Genomic DNA, 25968 nt, shown 5'->3' with positions numbered 1-25968 from the left:
CAATCAACCCCTTCTTAACCTCTGGACACAGTCGAGACCCAATCTTGACTTCCTTCACATCATCTTCGCAACCCAAGTTGACTAGCTCAATCTGCTCTTCGAATGGCTGAATGGCTTTTCCTTCACGCTTAAGAAGATGAGACAATTCATCACTTACTTCTTCATCACTTTCCTCCTCAGCCTAAAACACAGGGAATTCAAAATTTGGAGAAGGAGTAGGATCATTGTATTCAATGGGGTTAGAAACTAACCTGCATAATGATTTGATATTTTGATTTTAGAGAAGTGAATTTGTAACCAATATTATGCAGATGGACAATTATATTATTTATTTATGTTTTTTGTGATTACCATTTTCAGAATAAAGTAAAAAGTAAAAATAAAACATCATAGATGTGGATGAATAGAGTTATATTTTATTAATGAACAAATTCAAAATGCCTAGATAATGTTCACTTCTCCCTTAGGCATAGGAGAAGGATTTTCAAAAAACAGATAAAAGTAATTACTTAGATCTATGCATAATAACAAGAATATCAACAACAATCCAATTGTTGCAAGCTTTTCCATGCGTCACAAAATTGGTGTAGTCTTCCTCTTCGTCATCCTCTAGCACAACAACTAAGTGTTCATTGACATGAATGAACCCTCCGCTACGGAAACTGAGTTACGCATCATCAGATCTGATAGTTGACGAACCTTGTTGGAAATCCAAACCGATTTTGTTCTTGTTGTTGGAGACCTCTACCATCTGTCCCTACTGATCAACATTTCCATCTTCGACAATCTTCCTTGCATCTTTGAAGGAGGATATGGGTGCCCCAACTCTATTTTCAATAGCAATAGATAAGGCTTGGAATGGAGTTCCAACCTCATCCTCAGCTTTAACATAAGAGAAAGATAAAAGGTGGCTGACTAACAATTCCTTCTCCCCGCCAACGATAACTAGCTTCCCATTCTTGACAAAGTTGAGCTTCTGATGCAACATGGAGGTAACAGCTCCCGCCTGGTGGATCCATGGCCTTCCCAACAGACAACTATAGGCCGGGTGGATATCCATTATTTAAAAATTAATTTGGAAGTCACTTGGACCTATTGTAGCGGGAAATTCATGATCATTAAGCTATTGACAAGCTAAAGATAAATTAACAAAGGTCGCCACCGCGCTTTTATTGTTTCCAAGGGAAAAGTACGAAAAAAACCCAATAAGTAAGAAGTTTTCAACTAAAAAAACTAATAAAAATCAGAGATCACAAGTAAGGGGGTTGGTTACACAGAGGGAAGGTGTTAGCACCCAAAGTGTCCTAGGTACTCCTAAGGAGCCCTTTTTGTGTGCATATGTATTTTGTACAAAGTGATGTTTACAAACAAATAGAATGGGGGGATGAGAAAAGAATACATTAATTATATTTTTGTGTTTTACAAGACCTTCGAACTTGTGCCTACGTACCAACATAAAAATGAGGGATCAAAACCTCGTAGTTCGTGCTACAAATTTCAAAATGAGTGCATTGCTTTTAATAGAATTTAAGTTTGAAAGGCACAAAGGCCTAAAAATGGTTTGAATGAGTTAGTTCTGTTTGGCTTTTTGAAAGTTTGAGTTAAATATAATTAAGTTTATTTACAAGTTTGATTTAAGAAAATGAGTTTGAAAATGCAATGGCATAAGGCCAAAGTTTCTATCTTTTTGCAAAAAGTTGTCAAAGTTTAGAATAATAATAGTTCACACAAAGAAGATTTTGAAAATGGAGGAAGAGATTTTGAAATTAAAGAAATGGGGAGAAGATGAAGAGACTACCCTATGCACAAAATTTAAAAGTTTAGAGTTGAAAAGATCTGACCAAATGGGTAGCAATCCAATAGACAAAAATGTCAATAGAAACCCAGAATTCCCTATGACTTTTAGAATCAAGCGACACACAAATGCACAATTATATTATCTTGAAGAGAAAAGGCATCAAATAAAGATGACCTGATCCAAGCTTATCCATTCCATGATCTTCTTCAGAAATAGCCCATGTAACATATGAATTCCACAAGTCACAAGTTCAAAATGACAGCTTCACAATGATCATGTTGCAGATGAACCTAGAGAGGACTTAAATGATGTATCAGATGAATTTCAAATTGCAAGCACTTGGTTCTTCATAAATTGGCATTGGCCAAGTCCTTTAGCTTAGGAAGGTTGCCTAGATTCTAAGTTTCTTTGTCCAAGATCAAGCCAACAGTCCACTCAAAAGTTTTTTATGGTTTTTATGATTATTATGTACATCAATGGTCAAAGACCACACAAACAAACAAAGTATATACAAACAAAATATATCACACAATATGGTCCAAATGGACAAAGTGAAAATTGCATTAACATAAACAATTAGAATGATATGTACAATGGAAAATGAAGTAAAGTGCTAAAAGTAAATTGCATTAAGATAAAACTTGAAATTAAAAGTTAATAGTTAATAGGTTAGAGGTTAGTTTTATTTTGCTTTTTCAAGACATTCTTTGGAGAACACTCAACCAACTTATCACAAGCATGGATCCTTGAACCAAAACATCTTCCAAAGGAAGGACAGAAGGCCAGGTTTTCACACAATACCATGAAAGAAGGGAGACTTACAATCTCACTAACTAGAATGCTTATGCATTTTGTGTCAAAAATTTAGCACTATGTTAAGCAATCGTAATTGGACTTATGTAGAAGTCACAACTATTTGAGGTCGGACAATAGAATTTTGGTGTTAATGCATGTTAGAGACATAGTATAATGAACTATGCTCATGAAACATATCACATACAAAAAGAATATGCAAAAGGTGTGGCCTAATCTCATCCATACTAATGTCAATTTTTCAATCAACTAGCATTAGGACTTTGAGATGTCATAGGCCAAATGGAAATGAATGAATAAAGAAGGGGAATTAGATGAAGAGGGAAGGGATGAATGAGATCACAAATTGGTCAAAGGAGGACTTTTACCAAATTAATATTATTCATTCATTTTGGGAGATGGAATGTACATTCCATCAATCCCCTAAATCCAATGATATTAACTTGACAAAGTCAAATCAACCTTGACCAAGGCCCAACAACAAACAAGCAAGCTCAATTAAGTCAATACAAATGGTCAACAAAATTTAAATGGCATTTATTCAATTAAAAATAATAAAATAGTACATTTAATTAAAATATGTTTTGTCCAAATCCTAAAATCTCATCAAAACACCAAAGAAATAGCCATGAGATTTATCATAGGTCAAACAAGGTCAAAGGACCTTGGAGAAAAAATTTCATAATTTTTGGACATTAAAAAATATTTTTAAACAATTAAAAACAAATGAAGAATCAATTAATTCATGAAAATTATTAATAATGATCCAAAAAATAATTTTAATTCAGAATATGAAATAGAAAAATATTTGAATTTTTTTGGTGAAAGTCTCATATTTTTTGGATCAATATTGAATTTAATATGAATTATTGAAGAAAATGCAATTAAAACAAAAATTCAAAAATTCAAAAATACGTGGGCCATCAGATCTCCCTCATTAACTAAGGTGGCAGATCTGATGATCCAAAACGCGCGTTCCACATGTATATGAGTCAACCGCGTGACACAAATGGTAATTTAAAGCAACACTCAGGATTAGAACGTGATACATGGATCCTATGGTTCACAGCCTTGCCAAGTCATCGTTGGAGCCAGAGCTCCGGTCATCTTCTCCGGTGGACCTCACCGGACTGGTCAAGATGAACCATCACCAAAAATAAAAACAAGGACATGATCTTGAAGAAAAAATGGCACTGAGCTCAAATCTGACCTCCATTCATTCCAATTCCAAATATATTGAGAGATATGTGGAGTTGAAAATTGAGGTACATGAACTGAGTTGCTTCGATTTGACCTCAAAGCAACTCAATCTTATTGCCTACATTGGTAGGACTTCAGACAACGAAAGAATCAATAGAATTGAGCAGGAATTTGAGAGAATCGAAGAGTTTAAAATTTCTGCAAATTACCTTCAATGGAGGTCTGAACTTGATGGATCTTGATCTGGCTTGTGCTTGGACTCACTCTACTTGCTTCCAGGAAGAGAATGGAAAGGTTTAGAAGCAATATATCCTTGGAGAATTGAATTCCAAAACAGTGGAGATTCAAGCTCAAATTCAAATGAATTTATCAGGTTTATCCTATGAGAAATGAGGGTTTTAAATGGGGGATCAAAGCTGGCGCAATGGTATCGTGAATTCTGAGCAATTGAAGCCCTATTTATAGATGAATTAAGTGATATTTGCACACTCACTCCCACTTTCCAAAATTGGCAAATGATGATGCAATGGTGCATGGGCACGCATAGGCCCATGAAATGATAACTTGAGGTCCAAAATTGCATATCAGATGGTTTGAAGTTAGCTTAGATTGCAAGGCAAATGTACATTGATTCTTGAAGATTGATCTATGCCGAATGATATCAGCCTGTTTAAGCCATGCGCATCCTATGCATTTCAAGTCCAAAATGAATGAGTTTGAGCTCTTTGGAAAGGTGAGGTCAAGAGGAACAAGTTTTATGTTGAAAACTTTTTCATTTTGAGCTTAGAACTTGGAGAAATTTGAGGTGGAAGTTTGGAAAAATTTGACATATCAAAAAATTTCTAAGTGTCAAGCCATATGTCTCAATATTCCACCTTGCTTAGCTTTTTATAGGAGCTTCAAATGAGAAAAGTGTATTCTTCAAATTTGTATCTCTCTCAAAGAAATTCAAAATGGTCACCAATTTCATGTCATTCGGATTTGAAATGATAGAGTTATGCATTTTGAAGTTTGGAAAAATCACTTTATCAATGGTATAGGTCAAAAGTGACCTATAATGTAACCTCATCACATGTTCAAAAACGTTGAATTAGCTCTCACTCCAAACATAAAAGTTTAAGTAGACACATTTAATTTGATTGTGCTACTTGGAAATCTTTCATCTCATAAAAATGGAGCAAGTTATGGCCTTGGGAAGTTGACTTTCAAATTAGGGTTTAGACAAAATGACCTATAATGTTTCAACATGGAAAATGATTTTCCAAGCAAATATAGCTCTAGGTCATGAAATTTGTTTATAATGTCATTTAGAGTAATTTTTATCTTGGAATCATTTTCATATGGTGAAAATTGTAGGAGATAGGGTCTAGGGAGACCCAGTTTTGATTAGATGAATTCATCTGGCCAACCACCATCAACCAACTTGCTAACTTCCAATTATCTTGACTTTCTTGGCTCATGGTAGATCATATATGCATAATATGATTATATTTGAAGTGTACCTTGAGAAATTTGATCAATTGGTGAGATAGCTTGTTGGAGAAGTTACTCAAGATACCCAGTCAAACTAGGGTTTCCAAGGTAAATCACCCTCAAACTCTTGAAGAAAACTTGATCAATATAACATGTAGAGATCATTGGGACTCATATATGATGCTCATAACCATTCTTGAATCAATTCTTGTTTGTGCTCTTTGTTCATGAGGGTCTCAAACCCTAGATGTGATCTTGATGAATCAATGAGATCATGCCCATACCTACAAAAGAGTTAGATAGATGCAAAGACATATTTTTGGTATTTTAGTTAGTGAAATGATAATGTACAAGTATGATATAATCACAAAGTGCTTGGTGATCTCTCGCAAAACAAACCCAAAGAAAAAGGGTAAGGAGGATGCCAAGATATGATCCCAATGCTAATGCTTATGATGAATTTGCATGAGGGATCTTAGGGTCAAAATTGGGGTCTTAAAGCTGCCCCTATTTAAGGACATTCTAACTGAGGAGGTGAAGGTTAAAATCTTCGGCTCAACTCAGTAGAATGGGCTTAAATAACAACATATAGAAACAAATTTTGGTCCCTAAGAGACCTCATGATGCATATGATGTAAAATGTAAAAGCAAATGCTCTGTGGGGAAATATTGCCACAAAGGAAAAAGAAATCAGAGAGATCGAAAGTCTGCAGGAGCATAATGCATCCATAAGGAAAGCTTATTGGGGAGACAGAGACTCTAGGGAAAAAAGGAGTTATGCGTAGGCCAGACTATGACTCAAAACTACTGGGGGACTCGAGGAATTCCACAAAAAATGGAAAAACTCAGCCGGGGAAATAACAACATCTGCAGGGGAAACGAGTAAGTCAGGATAAAACTGAAGTACTCGACTCGCGTAGGGGAAAACGATTTCACTAAGGAAATACGCACTCAACTCAACTGGGGAAGAAATAAACTTCAACACAGGAGGAGCAGAAATCTATTATCTACTACCTGTTACTGGGTAAGGAGATAATAAATATTTGACAAAGAGAAACATCCGTCATCGGTTAGGATGAACATATCAAGTATGACTCGCTGAGGACCGCTAGGAGGGAGTATTCATTACCGGTTACTGGGTAAGAATAACCTTGTCGGGGACAAACTGTAGAAAAATAGGATTTATAACTACCAGTTACTGGGCAGAAGACCAAAGGTGAGAATATCCGTCATCAGTTAGGATGAACATATCAAGGATAAACTCGACAAGGAAGAAAATCCGTCATCGATTAAAGTGAACATATCAAGGATAGACTTGCCTGGAAACGTCAAGGAGGATACCCGTCATCGGTTAAGATGAACATATCAAGGATATACCAACTGAACAAAAAAGGGAATTACATATATCAAAAAATCTGGATAGAAAACCGTCGAAGAGAAAATCCATCACCGGTTAGGATGAACATATCAAGGATAAACTCCACGAGGGGACAAAGTAGAATTTACAACTACGGGTTACTGGGTAGAAGACCAAAGGTGAGAATATCCGTCTTCAGTTAGGATGAACATATCAAGGATAGACTCTGAAAAGGGGAACAAAAATAGGAATTACATCTATCAGTTACTGGATAGAATACCAAAGAAGAGAAAATCTGTCACCGGTTAAAGTGAACATATCAAGGATAGACTCCGCTCAGGGAAAAAAAATAGGATTTACAACTACTGGTCACTAGGTAGAAGACCACAAGGAGAAGAAAACCCGTCATCGGTTAAGATGAACATATCAAGGATTAACTCTCTGAGGAACAAAATAGGGATTACAACTACCTTTTTATTGGGTAGAATACCAAGGGTGAGAATATTCGTCACTAGTTAAAGCAAACATATCAAGGATAGACTCCTGCGGGGGAAAGAATGATATTCGTCACCTATTAGGATGAACATATCAAGGATATACTTCCAGGGGACTCTACTGAGGAGAAAAAAGGGTACTTTTGTCGGGTATTGGGCAAGAAGTAATAAACAACAAACTAAGGAGAATATTACCAGTTACTGGGTAATAGACTCTTAGGGGACCAAAACATCTATCTAGGTAAGAGCTAGAAAGAAAACGGTCAATCAAGACTCAACCCAATGAGGACATAACTCAAGGGGAGTAATTTCATCCAGGAAATTCACTGAAGAGGAAACTAAAATAACAATCATCCACGAGGAAACAAACTTAGTGGGGAACCAAAGAAAGGTTAAAGTCTTTCTGCTTAAGGGGCTGACGCTCTACAATTTGAGGGAGGACAAACACCAAATTTGGTATGGGGATAAAGTACCGCCATAACAAAGAATGAGAATCTCAAACAAATCAAATATGAAGATGCAGGATATGCAAATCATGGAATTATATGAATGTATATGTATATGTATATGTATATATGATGATTATGCTGACAAAAACGATCACGAAGGATACAGAGGTGTCACAAAGAACTTGAATCACCGGTATAATCCTCGGTCGATCCATAAAATATGGAGACAAACTACCAGAGAACAGAGAGATCAACATCCCAAGGGATCAACCCTAGCTGGGGAAAGAGGAGATCTACTGAGGATAGAACATCCAATATGTGGGGAATTTTAGGTCAACACCATAAAAATGGGAGACAACCCTACAGAGAAAATAGATCAACACAAGCTGCTAAAAAACTAGGAGGAAACTCTGACTGGGAGCAAATGCAATCCACTGGGTAAGATCAATCAAATCTCTGAAGATCAACCCTGCTGAGGAGATACGAACTTCGCTAGAGATGCAAAAACTCCGCTGGGAAAGACCGAAATTTTGTTGGGGACAAGGACACACCACATGGTATCTGAATTAACCAACTCGACTTGGGAAAAAGAAGTTCCACTGGGGATCAAACACTCCACCGGGGAACTAAATTCATCAGCTGGGTGATAACGGTATTCCATTGAGGAAATGAATCAACACTAAAGTCTAGGGATACCCGAAGAGTTACTGCTTGGGGAACCACAGATGCTTCGCACTTAAGGACTGGTTATCCATTGAAATGCTGTTTATATTACTGTTACTTGCTTTGGAAAAGTTCTTGCTTTTATATTTTAAAGAAAACTTGGTTTTGATTTTAAAATTTTAATTTCAAAACGATCATAATAAAGTTTAAAACTATTGGCTGAAGTAAATAAGAGCAGAAACAGTTTGGATAAAGGCTCAACTTTATTTAATAGGATGGTAGTCTATAAATAACAAGACTCCATAGATTTTACAAAGTTGAAAATGGTAATTTACATGGAAAAGGGTTACATTGAGTACAAATGATCCTTAATCTTTCTCCCAACTCTTGATATCCATTGTGCTCTTGAACGCTGCTGATAATGGATTGATGTCAACCCTCATGCTCAAACAAGTCTTCAAAAATCATTGAAGGTCAGCAAAATGTAGTTACTTTCCATAATACCTAATTTTTGCATAAGTTGCCCCAAGGTGGAGTACTCAACTTAGCGAGAAGTTATTTCTGTTTTTATGTCTCTAATTTTTGCCTGGATTGCCCTTTTGGGTTTTCAATCCACCGAGACGCTCATTTTTGCCTAAGCCGCCCTTTCGGGTTTACAACTCAGCGAGCTGTTCTTTTCTTTTTAGGCGAAGTATTTCTTGACTGCATCTGCGTTCACAGGACGAGTGAACTCTTCACCATCCATAGTTGTAAGAATCAGGGCACCGCCTGAAAAAGCTCTCTTAACAACATATGGGCCTTCATAATTGGGAGTCCATTTTCCTCTGGAATCTAGCTTGAATGATAAAATCTTCTTGAGCACAAGGTCACCTTCTTTGAACACTCGAGGTTTGACCTTCTTATCAAAAGCTTTCTTCAACCTCTGCTGATATAACTGACCATGACACATGGCAATCAATCTCTTCTCTTCAATCAAATTCAACTGGTCGAACCTAGTCTGACACCATTCAGCTTCAGTCAACTTGGCTTCCATGAGAACACACAACGAAGGAATCTCAACCTCTACGGGGAGCACTGCTTCCATACCATATACAAGAGAGAAATGGGTTGCCCCTGTTGAAGTGCGGATATATGTACGATACCCATGCAAAGCAAAAGGGAGCATATCATGCCAATCCTTATATGTGACAACCATCCTCTAGATAATCTTCTTGATGTTCTTATTCACAGCTTCAACAGCCCCATTCATCTTGGGTCTGTAGGGAGAAGAATTATGATGCACAATCTTGAAGTCTTTGCAAATAGCTTCCACCATATTGTTATTCAAGTTCGATCCATTATCAGTAATGATCTTACTTGGAACACCATAACGGCATATGATCTGATTCTTGATAAACCTTACAACAACTTGCTTGGTTACATTTACATATGATGTCGCTTCAACCCATTTCGTGAAGTAGTCAATTGCCACTAAAATGAAACGATGTCCATTCGAAGCTTTGGGCTCAATCATCCCAATCATATCAATTTCCCACATGGAGAAGGGCCATGGGGAAGAGATAACATTCAAAAGTGTCGGAGGAACATGAATCTTATCAACATATATTTGACACTTGTGGCACTTCTTCACAAATTTGCAACAGTCAGATTCCATTGTCAGCCAATAGTAACCTACTTGCAACATCTTCTTCGCCATTGCATGTCCATTGGAATGAGTACCAAAGGAACCTTCATGGACTTCAGCCATCAACAAGTCTGCTTTGTGTCTATCCACGCATCTTAGCAAAACCATGTCGCAGTTCTCTTGTACAGTATTCAAGTAGAAATTACCGGCTAACCTTCTCAAAGTCTTCTTATCTTTAAAAGGTTCCCAGGCGGGTAAATCTGACTTTGGAGGAAACATTTGATGTCATAATACCACGACTTCTCGTCTTTAATCTCTTCGACAACAAACACATGAGTTGGCCTATCAAGACGCATCACAGATAAATTGGGAACTTCATTCCAATACTTCACTACAATCATTGATGCCAACGTTGCAAGAGCATCTGCCATCCGGTTTTCATCTCGAGGGATATGATGAAACTCAACCTTTGTAAAGAAAGTTGAAATCCTCCTTGCATAATCTCTATATGGTATTAAACCGGGTTGATTCGTCTCCCATTCTCATTTGATCTGATTCAAAACCAAAGCCTAATCACCGAAGACATCCAAATACTTGATTATGAGATTCATGGCCTCTTCAAGCCCCATAATGCAAGCTTCATATTCTGCCATGTTGTTTGTGCACTTGAAAGTCAATCTAGCTGTAAATGTTAGATGCGTGCCTTGAGGAGTAATGATCACAGCCCCAATGCCATTTCCATATTGATTAACAGCTCCATCAAATACCATGCCCCAACGGGAACCAGGTTCTGGCCCTTCTTCAAGGAATGGTTCATCACAATCTTTCATTTTCAAGTACAAAATCTCTTCATCAGAAAAATTATACTGGACTGGCCGATAATCTTCAATTGGTTGGTGAGCCAAATGGTCAGCCAAGATACTACCTTTGATCGCTTTCTGATATCGGTATTCGATATCATACTCTGATAACAACATCTGCCAACGGGCAATCCTCCCAGTTAAAGTAGGCTTATCAAATATATACTTGATTGGATCCATTTTGGATATCAACCAAGTGGTATGATTCAACATATATTAGCGCAGACGCTTAGCAGCCCAAGCCAATGTGCAACAAGTCTTCTCAAGCATTGAATACCGAGTCTCACAGTCGGTGAACTTCTTACTGAGGTAGTAAATTACGAATTCTTTCTTCCCAGTCTCATCTTACTGACCAAGAACACAACCCATACTATCTTCTAGCACAGTCAAATACATGATCAACGTATTCCTTCAACAGGTGGAGACAAAATAGGAGGCTCAAGCAGATATTCCTTTATACTATCAAATGCTTTCTGGCAGTCTTCGGTTCAATCACAAGACTGATCTTTTTGAAGAAGCTTGAATGTAGGCGCACATGTGGCAGTCATGTGGGAAATGAATCTGGAAATATAATTCAAGCGGTCGAGAAAACCTCTAACTTGCTTCTCAGTTTTGGGCGTATGCATCTTTTGTATTGCTTTGACCTTGGCAGGATCAACTTCAATACCTCTCTAGCTGACAATAAAGCCCAACAACTTACCAGAACAAACACCAAAAGTACACTTATTGGGATTCAAGCGGAGTTTATACTTCCTCAAATGCTGTAATAACTTCAACAAATGCTTAACATGTTCCTCTTCACCAATCGATTTGGCAATCATATCATCGACATAAACTTCAATCTCTTTATGCATCATATCATGAAAAAGAGTAGTCATTGCTCTCTGGTAAATTGCACCAGCATTCTTTAGACCGAAAGGCATCACTCTATAACATAATGTTCCCCAGGGTGTAATGACTGTGGTCTTCTCCATATCTTCGGGTGCCATCTTGATCTGATTATATCCAAAAAATCCATCCATAAACGAAAAGACTTTGAATTTAGCAGTATTGTCTACCAACATATTAATGTGTGGCAGAGGGAAATCATCTTTCGGACTGGCTTTATTCAAATCTCTATATTCGACACACATGCGGACTTTTCCATCTTTCTTCGGCACATGCACAATATTGGCCACCCATTGCAGATACTCATCAGTCACAAGGAAACCGACATAATCTGCTTCTGAAAGTCCTCTTTGATCTTCACAGCCATATCAGGATGCGTTCTTCTCAACTTCTACTTGACTGGCGGGCATTCTGGCTTCAACGATAATCTATGCTCCACAATCTCAGAATCCAACCCAGGCATGTCTTGATAGGACCATGCAAACACATCTGAATACTCTCGAAGAAGATCAATAAACCCCTTATTAGCATCTGGACACAGTCGAGACCCAATCTTGACTTCCTTCACATCATCATCGGAACCCAAGTTGACTAGCTCAATCTGCTCTTCAAACGACTTAATAATCTTTTCATCTTGCTCAAGAAGACGATACAATTCATCACTCACTTCTACATCACTTTCCTCCTCGGCTTCAAACACAAGGAATTCAAAATTTGGAGAAGGAGAAGGATCATTGTATTCAATGGGGTTAGGAACCAACCTGCATAATGATTTGATATTTTGATTTTAGAGAAGTGAATTTGTGACCAAATATTATACAGATGGACAATTATATTGTTTATTTATGTTTTTTTTGTGATTACCATTTTCAGAATAAAGCAAAAAGTAAAAAAAGAACATCATAGATGTGGATGAATAGAATTAATTTTATTGATGATCAATTTAAAATGCCCAAACAATGTTCACTTCTCCCTTAGGCATGGGAGAAGGATTTTAAAATATAAAGCAATTACTTAGATCGATGCAAAATAATAGGAATATCAACGGCAGTCCAATTGTTGCATGTCTTTCCATGCGTTACAAAGTTGGTGCAATCTTCCTCTTTGCTATCCTCTAGCACAACAACTAAGTGTTGTTTATTGCCATGAATGAACCCTCCGCTACAGAAGCTAAGTTGCATCTTTTCAAATCTAACAGCTGACGAGCCTTTCTAGAACCCCAAACCAGTTCTTCCTTTGTTGTCGGAGACCTATACCATGTGCCCCCACTGATCAATAGGACCTTCCTAATAAACAGCTGTAGGCCGGGTGGATATCCATTACTTGGAAAGTAATCTAAAAATCACTCGGACCTATCTTGACTGGAAGGTCCACTTCACCAGTAACCGTTTTGCGCGAGCCATCAAAGGCTTTGACAATTACCCCACTATACCTCATGGGTGCTCCTTGGTAAGATAACTTTGACAATGTTGACTTCGGAAGCACATTGAGTGATGAACCGGTGTCAACTAGCACATTTGACAAAGCATTTTCCTTATAGTTCATTGAAATATGCAGAGCCAGGTTATGATTTCTTCCCTCCTCAGGGAGTTCTTCGTCACAGAAGCTCAAATTATTGCATGAAGTGATGTTAGCCACAATGTGATCAAACTGATCCACAGTGATATCCTGCTCTACATACACTTGTTCAAGAACTCTCTGCAGCGCTTCTCTGTGCGCTTCAGAATTCAAAAGCAGAGACAACACTGAAATCTTCGAGGGGGTCTGAAGCAGTTGCTCAACCACATTGAATTCACTCCTTTTGATCAGTCGGAGTATCTCATCATCATCATCATCATCATTGGCTTTCAAGTTTCTGGATTCACCAGACTTATCTTTTGAACAACCAACTGGATCTACATTAGGTATCTCCATCTTCTTACCAACAACTGTTTCTTCTGGGACCACCGGCCCAAACACTCGACCACTGCGGGTCACCTTCGTAACATTAGCAATGCTCACCACTGAACTTGTCACAGGTAACAAGACCTCTTGACCATTCTTCACCATTGTAGCATTATACTGGTACGGTACAACCTTATCAGATGCATACGGGGCTGGGCCCGCTAACCGTATTACCAACGGTGATACCGATCTTTGATTGACATTCTTGCTATTGCTACTATCATACTGGATTACCAACCACTCTTGTTGCTTGAAAACGGGCACTATGACATTTACATCGTCATCTTCATGACGAGATTGAACAATCTGGATTATGCCTTCATCCGTCAGACGCTGGATGTCCCTTTTCACCATAACACACCCTCTTGGGTTCACACTACACACAACACAACCATCATGGTCATGTTCACAGTCACTCACCATATAGATGTCCTTATGCATCTGCACCAAAGATCTTCTAATAAACCGGACATCAAAAACCTTGAACTCACCAGGACAACCGTCCATCATATTCACTGAAGAGTTCCCATGAGCGGGCAAAGGGTTCACTTTTACATTCGACACGCGGTCCTCAAAGGACACCATACCACTCTTCATGAGCTTTTGAACCTCATATTTCAATGGGTAGCAGTTTTGAATGTCATGCTCAGGGGCACCTTGGTGAATAGTGTAACGCCCCAATTTTTATTAAGTGTTATTATTATTATTTTTATAATGTTTGATTTATAGTTATTTCGGTAAAATATTTTATTGTGTGTTAATATATTATTAGATTTTAATTATAAGAATTGTGGTATAGTAGCTATTGGGCCTAGTGGTGTATATAGTAATTAAGGGAGGTGTAACAATTAAGCCCATTAGTTAATTTTTATTTAATTAAAACAAAGAATAGAAATAGAATAGAAATAGAAAGATAAGAAATAGAAAGAAGGGAAATAGAAAGAAGTAGAGAGAAGGAGGAGAAAAGAGAAGAAAAGAGAGAAATGTTAGGGTTTGGAAGAGGAAGAGGAAATTGGAGAAGAAGAGCATCATCTTGATCAACCCAAGCTTGCTAGAACACTATAGAGTAACTCAATCATCATCTCTAAGGTAAGGGTGTGAGTTATCATTTCCTATAATTATGAAAATGATGGGTTTTATGTGGGTAATGGTTGTTAGAGGATATTGTTGGGTTTTGATGTTGTGATTGGATTCCTTGCTTTGAAAATGTTGTTTGTGTTCTTGACGTAGTGTTGATTGTTTGTGATTATTAAACATGTATCAATTCTTTGCGAAATGTTAGGGTTAGGTTTAGAAGAATGATAAATAACATTGTGTGTTGTGTTGTTGTTGATGGTTTGGGGTTGATGTATGTTATGAAAAATATGCTATTGTGTTGATGAATTAAAGTATGAGTAATTTCACAAATTGTGAATTTAGGAAGTGTTGGAAATTAATTGAATGATGTTTAGAATGATGAAATAAAAGTTAAATTGTGGATTATAATGGCTTTGTAATACTGGAAATATTATAGTTCGTTGAAATCTGAGAATGAGACTTTTTACGAAATCGAAATCGGAGGTCCGGAAGGTATTTAACGGTCAAAAACGCATTTTCTATGTTTCCTGCTAAATTCGCGGCGCCAGCTGAGTTGAAAATATAATTTTTTTTTGTAAACTTCAAACAGTCATAACTTTTGAACCGTAACTCCGTTTTGGTCCCCGTCCGAAGCGTTGCGAAGCTTATGAAATTTTATACATGTTGTTGATGTTTATAGGCCATTATAAGGGCTTATTTTAATAAGTGATTATTTTGGAAAAGTGATTAATAATTGATATAGTAGGAAACCTATTTGATTAATGAGGAATACCACTTAACTATAGTGTGTAGGTGTGCGATGTAAATAAACATAGCATGAGATTGAATTACCTAAGAGATTGTATGATGAAACAATTGATTGTGATGAATATTCTCATTTGTTTTATATATAAACATATGTATGAATGTTGGTGAATATGATGTTGTGTGAATGCTTTTATGCATGTGAATGGCGACGTGGCCTAAATGGTAATAGCGACGTGGGCTTCGGCCATTGTGATGAGTTATGTTGATGCGATGATGATTTTGGTGTATGTGTATCATTTATCATGGAGTCACATACATTTGCATAAGCGGCGTGGCCTTTTGGCAATAGCGACATGGCCTTTTGGCAAAAGCGAAGTGGGCATAAAGCCTTGGCCTTGATGGCAAAGCGACGAGTCGGTACCGAATAGCATTTGCATAGTTGAGTCACATATGTTGGTTATGTTTATTTCCGCATTTTGTGATAATTGTTGTTATGTGACGGTTTATGAAGTGCGGTGATATTTTGCGATGATGCGATGAATCGTAATGTTTTATGATGGATTGATGAAATGTTAAAGTGATGAGATGCTATGATGTAACATTGATGTTGTGGATGATTATTGACTTTGTTTATGATTAAATACATAAGCATTCAAGTGAAGGATTGTGCGATGTGGTAACAATATTTCTAACTTTCCGAATTTACTTATATATTGCTTATCATTATCTTGATTATATGATTTGAGTATCTCACCCTTTTGTTGTTGGCCATTACCTTCATATTGGTAACGTGCAGGTGCTCCGTGTTGAGAGGAGGATAGTGGTAGCACACTTTTGGCGTCATTGCTCTGATTAGGATTGTAACACTCAGGGGTTAATGAACGCTTTTCATGATTTTGATAGTAACAATGCCCTTTTGTATATCATTGTATATGATAGTTGTGATGGGCATTTGTTTGCTTGTTTTCTTTGAATGTGTAAATGTACGACTCGACTTAATTATTTAAATGATTTCCGTTGCGATTTTTTTGTGTATTGCTGCTATATGGACTAGGTGAATCCATATACAATGTTGTTTATTATTTAACAAGGACTAAGTGGATCCTTGCACAATTGTCGTGTTGTGTAATTTGTTTAAGTGTTGATGAAATGATATATGTGATGCCTCAATTTTGTGTGAAAATTGTTTACTCTGATTTTTAATTGAATTTACGATGGGTAGAATTGGGGTGTTACATTAGTGGTATCAGAGCAGGTCGGTCCATCCGAACAAGTTGTTGAGTCTTTTGTTGTTTAACGACCTTGTGTTGTTAATTTGTTGCTAATCCTTGTGTGTGTTGTGAGCAGAAGTGTAAGATGGCAGGAAGTAACGCTGGTAGGAATGATGAGGCTCTTGCTGCAGCTATGCAGGCAATGGCTCAGGCGTTCCAGAACCCACCCAATGCTGACGAGAATGTGGGTTCTCGTAGTCTGGCGACGTTTCAGAGGGAGAACCCGCCTAGTTTTCTGGGTAGGTATGATCCTGAAGGAGCCTTGGCTTGGTTGAAGGAGATTGAAAGAATCTTCAGAGTGATGGATTGCACTCTTGTGCAAAAGATCCGTTATGGAACTCCTAAGCTGTCAGGTGAAGCCGATGATTGGTGGGTGGACACTCGTCTAAGGTTGGAAACTGCGGGCGAGGAGATTACTTGGGAAGGGTTTCGTAGAGAATTCCTGAGGAAGTATTATCCAGAAGATGTGCGAGGAAAGAAAGAGATTGAATTCCTCGAGTTGAAGCAAGGGAACTTGTTAGTCACGGAGTATGCTGCTAAGTTCACTGAATTGGCTAAGTTCTATCCTCACTATGATGGAGCCAATGCCGAATTCTCTAAGTGCATCAAGTTTGAAAATGGATTGCATCCGAAAATTAAGAAAGCTGTGGGATATCAAAAGATTCGCGTCTTTGCGGATCTGATTGATAGTTGTAGAATCTTTGAAGAGGACAACAATGCACACTATAAGATCTTGTCTGAGAAGAGAGGAAGGGGTCAACACAGCCGTGGTAAGCCATATGAAATTCCGGTTGGAAAAGGGAAACAGAAAGTGATTCCGGGTCGAAGAACAAGTGGGGGAGGTGCTCCTGCTAATGTTATCTGGTTCAAGTGTGGAAAGTCGGGTCACATGAGTAATGTGTGTAGGCTTGGTGAAACGAGATGTTTCCGTTGTGGTATGCCGGGACATGCGGCTCGTGATTGTAAGCAGGAGGATGTTGTTTGCTTTAACTGTGGGGAAGGAGGACATATCAGTGTTAAATGTCAGAAGCCAAAGAGGGGACAAGAGAATGGTAAAGTGTTTGCTTTGTCGGGAACTCAGACTACAAATGAAGATGGACTTATTCGAGGTACTTGTTTCATTAATAGCATTCCTTTAATTACAATTATTGATACCGGTGCCACACACTGTTTTGTTGCTGCGGATTGTGTTGAAAGATCGGGTCTTTCTTTGTCTTCCTTGGGTAGAGATATGATTGTTAAGGTTCCCGCTAAGGGAACGGTATCTACGTCTCTTGCGTGTAAGAGTTGCCCCTTGTCAATATTTGGTAAAGATTTTGTAGTTGATCTTGTTTGTTTGCCGCTTGTCGGGTTGGATGTAGTATTGGGTATGGACTGGTTAAAATCCAACTATGTTCATATTAATTGCTACAACAACACTGTGAGGTTTTCTTCTGCCGAAGAAGAGGGAAGAACATAATTGTTATCCAAGAAACAATTGAAGGAGTTCATAGAAGAAGACGCGTTGGTGTTCTCGTTGATGGCAAGCTTGTCTGTGGAGAGTCAGGCTGTAATTGCGGACTTGCCGGTGGTGTGCAATTTCCCTGAAGTTTTTCCCGATGAGATTCCTAGTGCACCGCCAGAAAGAGAAGTTGAGTTCACTATTGACCTTGTACCTGGTACTAGACCCATCTCTATGGCGCCGTATAGGATGTCAGCATCAGAGTTGGCTAAACTGAAGAATCAGCTAGAGGATTTGCTTAAAAGGAAGTTTGTGAGACCTAGTGTATCACCTTGGGGAGCTCCAGTTTTGCTGGTGAAAAAAAAAGACGGAAGCATGCGACTTTGTATTGATTATAGACAATTGAATAAGGTGACGATTAAGAATAGGTATCCACTCCCAAGGATCGATGACTTGATGGATCGTTTAGTGGGTGCTCGTATTTTCAGTAAGATTGATCTAAGGTCGGGCTACCATCAAATTAAGGTGAAAGATGAGGACATTCAGAAAACTGCTTTCAGGACTCGTTATGGACACTACGAGTACACGGTGATGCCTTTCGGCGTTACTAATGCGCCGGGAGTATTCATGGAGTACATGAATCGCATTTTCCATCCTTATTTGGATCAATTTGTGGTGGTGTTCATAGACGACATTTTGTTTTGTTCTAAGTCGGAGGAAGAGCATGTGGAACATTTGCGTATTGTTTTGCAAGTGTTGAAAGAGAAGAGATTGTATGCTAAGTTGTCTAAGTGTGAGTTTTGGTTGAGAGAAGTTAGCTTTCTTGGTCATGTTGTTTCCGGTGACGGAATTGCGGTTGATCCATCGAAGATTGATGCGGTGTTGCAATGGGAAGCTCCTACGTCAGTTACCGAGATAAGAAGTTTCCTAGGCTTGGCAGGTTACTATAGGAGGTTTATAGAAGGCTTTTCTAAGTTGGCACTTCCTTTGACTAAGTTAACTTGTAAGGGTGCTGCTTTTGTGTGGGATGTCCGATGCGAAGAAAGTTTCCTTGAGTTGAAGAAAAGGTTGACAACGGCTCCGATTTTGATTTTGCCAAATCCCGAGGAACCGTTTGTGGTTTATTGCGATGCTTCGAAGATGGGATTAGGAGGTGTGCTTATGCAGAATGGTAAGGTGGTTGCTTATGCTTCTAGACAATTGAGGATTCATGAGAAGAACTACCCTACGCATGATTTGGAGCTTGCGGCGGTTGTGTTTGTTTTGAAAATTTGGAGACATTACCTTTATGGATCTAGATTTGAAGTCTTTAGTGACCATAAAAGCTTGAAGTGCTTGTTTGATCAAAAAGAGCTGAACATGAGACAAAGGAGATGGCTGGAATTGCTAAAGGATTATGACTTTGGGTTGAACTACCATCCGGGAAAAGCGAATGTGGTGGCCGATGCTCTAAGTAGGAAGACTTTGCATATGTCGACCTTGATGATGAAAGAGTTGGAGTTGATTGAGAAATTCCGAGATATGAGCTTAGTGATCGAGGTGACACCAAGAAGTGTGATTTTGGGTATGTTAAAGATTAACAATGATTTTCTTGATAGCATTAGAGAGGCTCAGAAGCTGGATATGAAACTTGTTGATGTGATCATTGGACTCGGACAATCTGAGAATGAGGATTTCAAATTGGATGCACAAGGTGTGTTGAGGTTTCATGATAGGATTTGTGTTCCCGATGATGTGGATTTAAAAAGGATGATCTTGGAAGAAAGCCATAGGAGTAATTTGAGTATTCATCCCGGAGCGACTAAGATGTACCAAGATTTGAAAAGATTATTTTGGTGGTCGGGAATGAAGCGTGAAGTAGCTCAGTTCGTGTATGCGTGCTTGACTTGCCAGAAATCAAAGGTAGAGCATCAGAAACCTGCGGGGTTGATGCAACCGTTAGAAATTCCTGAGTGGAAGTGGGATAGCATTTCCATGGACTTTGTGACGGGTTTACCGAATACATCTAGAGGATGTGATGCTATTTGGGTGATTGTTGATAGGCTTACGAAGTCGGCTCACTTTATTCCTATTAACATAAGTTATCCGGTGTCGAAGTTGGCAGAGATTTATACCAATGTTATTGTGAGGCTGCACGGTGTTCCTCTTTGTATTGTTTCAGATAGAGATCCGAGGTTCACTTCAGAATTTTGGAAGAGTTTGCAAGAAGCTTTAGGTTCCAAGTTGAGGTTGAGTTCGGCGTATCATCCTCAGACGGATGGTCAAACGGAGAGGACTATCCAATCCTTGGAAGATTTGTTAAGGGCGTGTATTCTTGAACAAGGAGGTTCATGGGATACTCACCTTCCGTTAGTGGAGTTTACTTACAACAATAGTTACCATTCAAGTATTGGAATGGCGCCTTTTGAAGCTTTGTATGGGCGGAGGTGTAGGACTCCGTTGTGTTGGCATGAATCTGGTGAAAATGTGGTACTTGGTCCCGAGATTGTTCGAGAAACTACCAAGACGGTTAAGATGATTCGGGATAAGATGAAGATTTCTCAAAGTAGGCAAAAGAGTTATCATGATAAGAGGAGAAAGGATTTGGAATTTCAAGAGGGTGATCATGTGTTTCTAAGAGTCACACCTACGACCGGTGTTGGACGAGCATTGAAAGCTAAGAAGTTGACTCCTCGTTTCATTGGACCGTATCAAATTACGAGTAGAGTGAGAAAAGTTGCTTATAGAGTGGCGTTACCGCCAAACCTCTCGAATTTGCATGATATGTTCCATGTGTCTCAACTTAGGAAGTATATTCCGGATCCGTCTCATGTGGTTCAAATGGATGATATTCAAGTGCGCGATAACCTTACGGTTGAGACGATGCCTTTGAGGATCGAAGGTCGTGAGACGAAGTCCCTACAGGGAAAGGAAATTGATTGGGTGAAGGTTGTTTGGATTGGTGCAGTCGGAGAAAGCACGACATGGGAATTGGAGAATAGGATGCGCGACTCCTACCCCGAGTTATTCGAATGAGGTAATTTTCGAGGACGAAAATATTTAAGTGGGGAAGAGTTGTAACGCCCCGATTTTTATTAAGTGTTATTATTATTATTTTTATAATGTTTGATTTATAATTATTTCGGTAAAATATTTTATTGTGTGTTAATATATTATTAGAGTTTAATTATAAGAATTGTGGTATAGTAGCTATTGGGCCTAGTGGTGTATATAGTAATTAAGGGAGGTGTAACAATTAAGCCCATTAGTTAGTTTTTATTTAATTAAAACAAAGAATAGAAACAGAATAGAAATAGAAAGAAGGGAAATAGAAAGAAGTAGAGAGAAGAAGGAGAAAAGAGAAGAAAAGAGAGAAACGTTAGGGTTTGGAGGAGGAAGAGGAAATTGGAGAAGAAGAGCATCATCTTGATCAACCCAAGCTTGCTAGAACACTATAGAGTAACTCAATCATCATCTCTAAGGTAAGGGTGTGAGTTATCATTTCCTATAACTATGAAAATGATGGGTTTTATATGGGTAATGGTTGTTAGAGGATATTGTTGGGTTTTGATGTTGTGATTGGATTCCTTGCTTTGAAAATGTTGTTTGTGTTCTTGATGTAGTGTTGATTGTTTGTGATTATTGAATATGTATCAATTCTTTGCAAAATGTTAGGGTTAGGTTTAGAAGAATGATAAATAACATTGTGTGTTGTGTTGTTGTTGATGGTTTGGGGTTGATGTATGTTGTGAAAAATATGCTATTGTGTTGATGAATTAAAGTATGAGTAATTTCACAAATTGTGAATTTAGGAAGTGTTGGAAATTAATTGAATGATGTTTAGAATGATGAAATAAAAGTTAAATTATGGATTATAATGGCTTTGTAATACTAGAAATATGGTAGTTCGTTGAAATCTGAGAATGAGACTTTTTACGGAATCGAAATCGGAGGTCCGGAAGGTATTTAACGGTCAAAAACACATTTTCTATGTTTCCTGCTAAATTCGCGGCGCCAGCTGAGTTGAAAACATAATTTTTTTTGTAAACTTCAAACAGTCATAACTTTTGAACCGTAACTCCGTTTTGGCCCCCGTCCGAAGCGTTGTGAAGCTTATGAAATTTTCTACATGTTGTTGATGTTTATAGTCCATTATAAGGGCTTATTTTAATAAGTGATTATTTTGGAAAAGTGATTAATAATTGATATAGTAGGAAGCATATTTGATTAATGAGGAATACCACTTAACTATAGTGTGTAGGTGTGCGATGTAAATAAACATAGCATGAGGTTGAATTACCTAAGAGATTGTATGATGAAATAATTGATTGTGATGGATATTCTCATTTGTTTTATATATAAACATATGTATGAATGTTGGTGAATATGATGTTGTGTGAATGCTTTTATGCATGTGAATGACGACGTGGCCTAAATGGCAATAGTGACGTGGGCTTCGGCCATTGTGATGAGTTATGTTGATGCGATGATGATTTTGGTGTATGTGTATCATTTATCATGGAGTCACATACATTTGCATAAGCGACGTGGCCTTTTGGCAATAGCGACGTGGCCTTTTGGCAAAAGCGAAGTGGGCATAAAGCCTTGGCCTTGATGGCAAAGCCACGAGTCGGTACCACATAGCATTTGCATAGTTGAGTCACATATGTTGGTTATGTTTATTTCCGCATTTTGTGATAATTGTTGTTATGTGACGGTTTATGAAGTGCGGTGATATTTTGCGATGATGCGATGAATCGTAATGTTTTATGATGGATTGATGAAATGTTAAAGTGATGAGATGCTATGATGTAACATTGATGTTGTGGATGATTATTGACTTTGTTTATGATTAAATAAATAAGCATTCAAGTGAAGGATTGTGCGATGTGGTAACAATATTTCTAACTTTCCGAATTTACTTATATATTACTTATCATTATCTTGATTATATGATTTGAGTATCTCACCCTTTTGTTGTTGGCCGTTACCTTTATATTGGTAACGTGCAGGTGCTCCGCGTTGAGAGGAGGATAGTGGTAGCACACTTTTGGCGTCATTGCTCTGATTAGGATTGTAACACTCAGGGGTTAATGAACGCTTTTCATGATTTTGATAGTAACAATGCCCTTTTGTATATCATTGTATATGATAGTTGTGATGGGCATTTGTTTGCTTGTTTTCTTTGAATGTGTAAATGTACGACTCAACTTAATTATCTAAATGATTTCCGTTGCGATTTTTTTGTGTATTGCTGCTATATGGACTAGGTGAATCCATATACAGTGTTGTTTATTATTTAACAAGGACTAAGTGGATCCTTGCGCAATTGCCGTGTTGTGTAATTTGTTTAAGTGTTGATGAAATGATATATGTGACGCCTCAATTTTGTGTGAAAATTGTTTACTCTGATTTTTAATTGAATTTACGACGGGTAGAATTGGGGTGTTACAAATAGCACAACGAAGCTCAGGCTTATACCATCAGGGAAGTGGTTCTGGGATCTGCGGTGGGTTCCTCGGTTGAATTAAGTTCTTAAGGACCAATGACAGATACAGCTCTGCATACGACATAGGAATTGGTCGAAAGAGACCTTCTTCCTCTTAAAATTCTGCTGATGCTGGTTGTTGATATTGTTGTTGTTGTAGGTGTTCGTTCTTTGTTGCGGTTGTTAATGTTGACGTTGATGTTGATGTTGTTGTTGAATTGGTGTTGTTTGCTGATTAGAAAATATCAGAATGACTGATGATACTTGATGATGATGATGTTGACGGGGTGGTGGATTTCTTCTGATCTGAGGCCTCCTCTACCTCCCACTGGAAATTCCATTGTTTTCATTGTCCTTCCTCTTGTAGATACTGCTGCCATACTTCTTACTCGTTGACGCCTCATCTCTTGACAAACGTCCCTCACGGACTCCCTCTTCAAGTATCATCCCCATCTTTACCATTTCGGTAAAATCACTGGGGGCACTAGCCCGTTCATAATAAAATGAACTCAGGGTTTACAGGAAGATCTTTTTCATCTCTTTCTCCTCCAAAGGAGGAGTGATCTGGGAAGCCAACTCCCTCCATCTCTGCGCGTACTCTTTGAATGTCTCCTTATCTTTTTGAGACATAGACCTCAACTGGTCTCTATCCGGCGCCATATCCACATTGTACTTATATTGCTTCACAAAAGCCTCACCTAGGTCATTGAAAGTGTGGATGCTTGCACTGTCTAACCCCATATACCAACGGAGTGTAGCATTAGTCAGGCTATCCTGGAAGTAGTGAATCAGCAATTGGTCATTATCTGTTTGAGTTGACATCTTGCGGGCACACATCACAAGATGACTGAGCGGACAAGAGTTTCCCTTGTATTTTTCAAAGTCCGGCACTTTGAATTTCACTAGGATTTTCTCATTGGGTACCAAGCACAATTCAGCAGCACTCTTCCCAAACAGATCTTTACCTCTCAGCGTTTTCAATTCCTTGCGCAGCTCAAGAAATTGATCCTTCATTTTGTCCATATTTTCATAGACATCCGGATCCTCAGAAGGCTCGGAAAGATAGATGGTCTCCTCTACGCGAGGCAAAGTGTGCACAACGGGAGGTGGCACGGGCATGACCGGGCTAGATGCCGGCATGGAAGCAAAAGTAGGTGCAAAGCCCTCTGACCCAAAGTTGGACGGCATGCCCCACGGGAATCCGGCAGGCAAGTTTGGCGCGAAGTGGGCAGTGGCAGCAGGCACGGTAGAGGTAACCACTTCTGAAGTAACAGTCCTCGCGGGAGAAGTTGCATGCGTTGGCGAAGCTTTGCTTTGAGCAGTAAGAATTGACTCCATCATGGCAGTCAGCCGGGAAATCTCGTCCTTCAACTCTTTGATCTCTTGCTCTAGATGCTCCCTAATTCTTGGATGAATAGCTCTGGTATTATACCAGTGAGTCAACTTGGCTTCAACATAGAAGAAACACCAATCAGACCCCTGGCAAAAACCTGCTTATGCAAATGATGCATGAAATGCAATGCTTAATTATTTTTATTTTCAAGGAACTTACTATATCATTGCAAATATATATTTAAATGGAAATTGCAATAATTTGATATGACCAAAAAATCTCTTTTTATTTATATAAATTGGAAGGATTACACTGAGTACCATTTCAGAAACCAAAAGATACAAGAGAAAAGGAGACTAGTCATCCTAAGGATTCCTAACAATAATGTCAGAAGATCTGGTTGAAGGCGCGTACTTCCTTCGAATGCGACGAAGCTAGGTCTCAAAAGAAGCTTTCATCTGAGTCTTCTCGAGGACAAGCTGGTCAACAATCTTCTTCCAAGCAACGGAAGGCTGAGGTATGCTAGAAGATGAAACCTCTGACTCTCTCTGTCTCTTCATCACTCGGTCTTCAAGTAGCTCAATAAGTGCATCTTTGTCCTTAGACTCCAACTGCAACTCTTCATGCTTCTTGCTCAAAGCACGAAAACGCTCTTCCCACATATCCTTCTCTTGCTTCATCTTGGCGAGCGCGTCTTCTAACTCCTCTACATCTTGGTTAGGGAGAGTTAATGGCTCAGCCACAACCATAGACATAGGTCTTTCACAAGGATAAGGCATCTTCAACTCCAAAGCTCTCTTCTTCACCCAAAGAGTGTAAGCTTCCAAAGCTACACAATTGCACGGACCAAGCTCGGATCTTCCTTTCCTATGAACATTATGCCAAGCATGCACAATATTATGTTTCAAATGTTAGGGATCTTCACCCTCTTAATAGAAAAGACCTTCTAACAACATGTTATTAGGTTTGTCTCTCAAGGGGAACCCAAGTTGACGACGAGCCAAAACAGGGTTGTAGTTAATTCCTCCTTGTGTACCAATGAGAGGCACATTAGAGAAATCACCACAAC

At 38.6% G+C, this 25968-nt stretch overlaps 1 protein-coding gene and 2 long non-coding RNA genes across 3 annotated transcripts; all 3 read left to right on the top strand.

Moving 5' to 3' along the window:
• The first annotated feature begins 14562 nt into the window (after nt 1-14562).
• Nucleotides 14563-16412, top strand: LOC127094722 (uncharacterized). Its single transcript, XR_007792639.1, has 2 exons — nt 14563-14652; nt 16184-16412. It is a non-coding gene; the product is annotated as an uncharacterized LOC127094722 (long non-coding RNA).
• A 331-nt stretch (nt 16413-16743) lies between these two features.
• LOC127094971 (uncharacterized) lies at nt 16744-18117 on the top strand. The gene has a single exon (XM_051033726.1). The coding sequence runs from the start codon at nt 16744-16746 to the stop codon at nt 18115-18117; it is 1374 nt and encodes a 457-aa protein (XP_050889683.1).
• Nucleotides 18118-21407: 3290 nt separating this feature from the next.
• On the top strand, nt 21408-23319 carry LOC127094721 (uncharacterized). The gene is made up of 2 exons (XR_007792638.1): nt 21408-21560; nt 23091-23319. It is a non-coding gene; the product is annotated as an uncharacterized LOC127094721 (long non-coding RNA).
• The last annotated feature ends 2649 nt before the right edge of the window (nt 23320-25968 follow it).

The sequence above is a fragment of the Lathyrus oleraceus genome, chromosome 6 (genome assembly GCF_024323335.1).
Source record: "Lathyrus oleraceus cultivar Zhongwan6 chromosome 6, CAAS_Psat_ZW6_1.0, whole genome shotgun sequence".
Taxonomy (NCBI): domain Eukaryota; kingdom Viridiplantae; phylum Streptophyta; class Magnoliopsida; order Fabales; family Fabaceae; genus Lathyrus; species Lathyrus oleraceus.
Note: the sequence above shows the minus strand (reverse complement) of the source record. Positions and strands in the feature narration are given on the sequence as shown.

Bases quoted from the DNA above. Each gene is read 5' to 3' on its own strand.
- LOC127094971 (XM_051033726.1), top strand. From the start codon at position 16,744: ATGGCAGGAAGTAACGCTGGTAGGAATGATGAGGCTCTTGCTGCAGCT.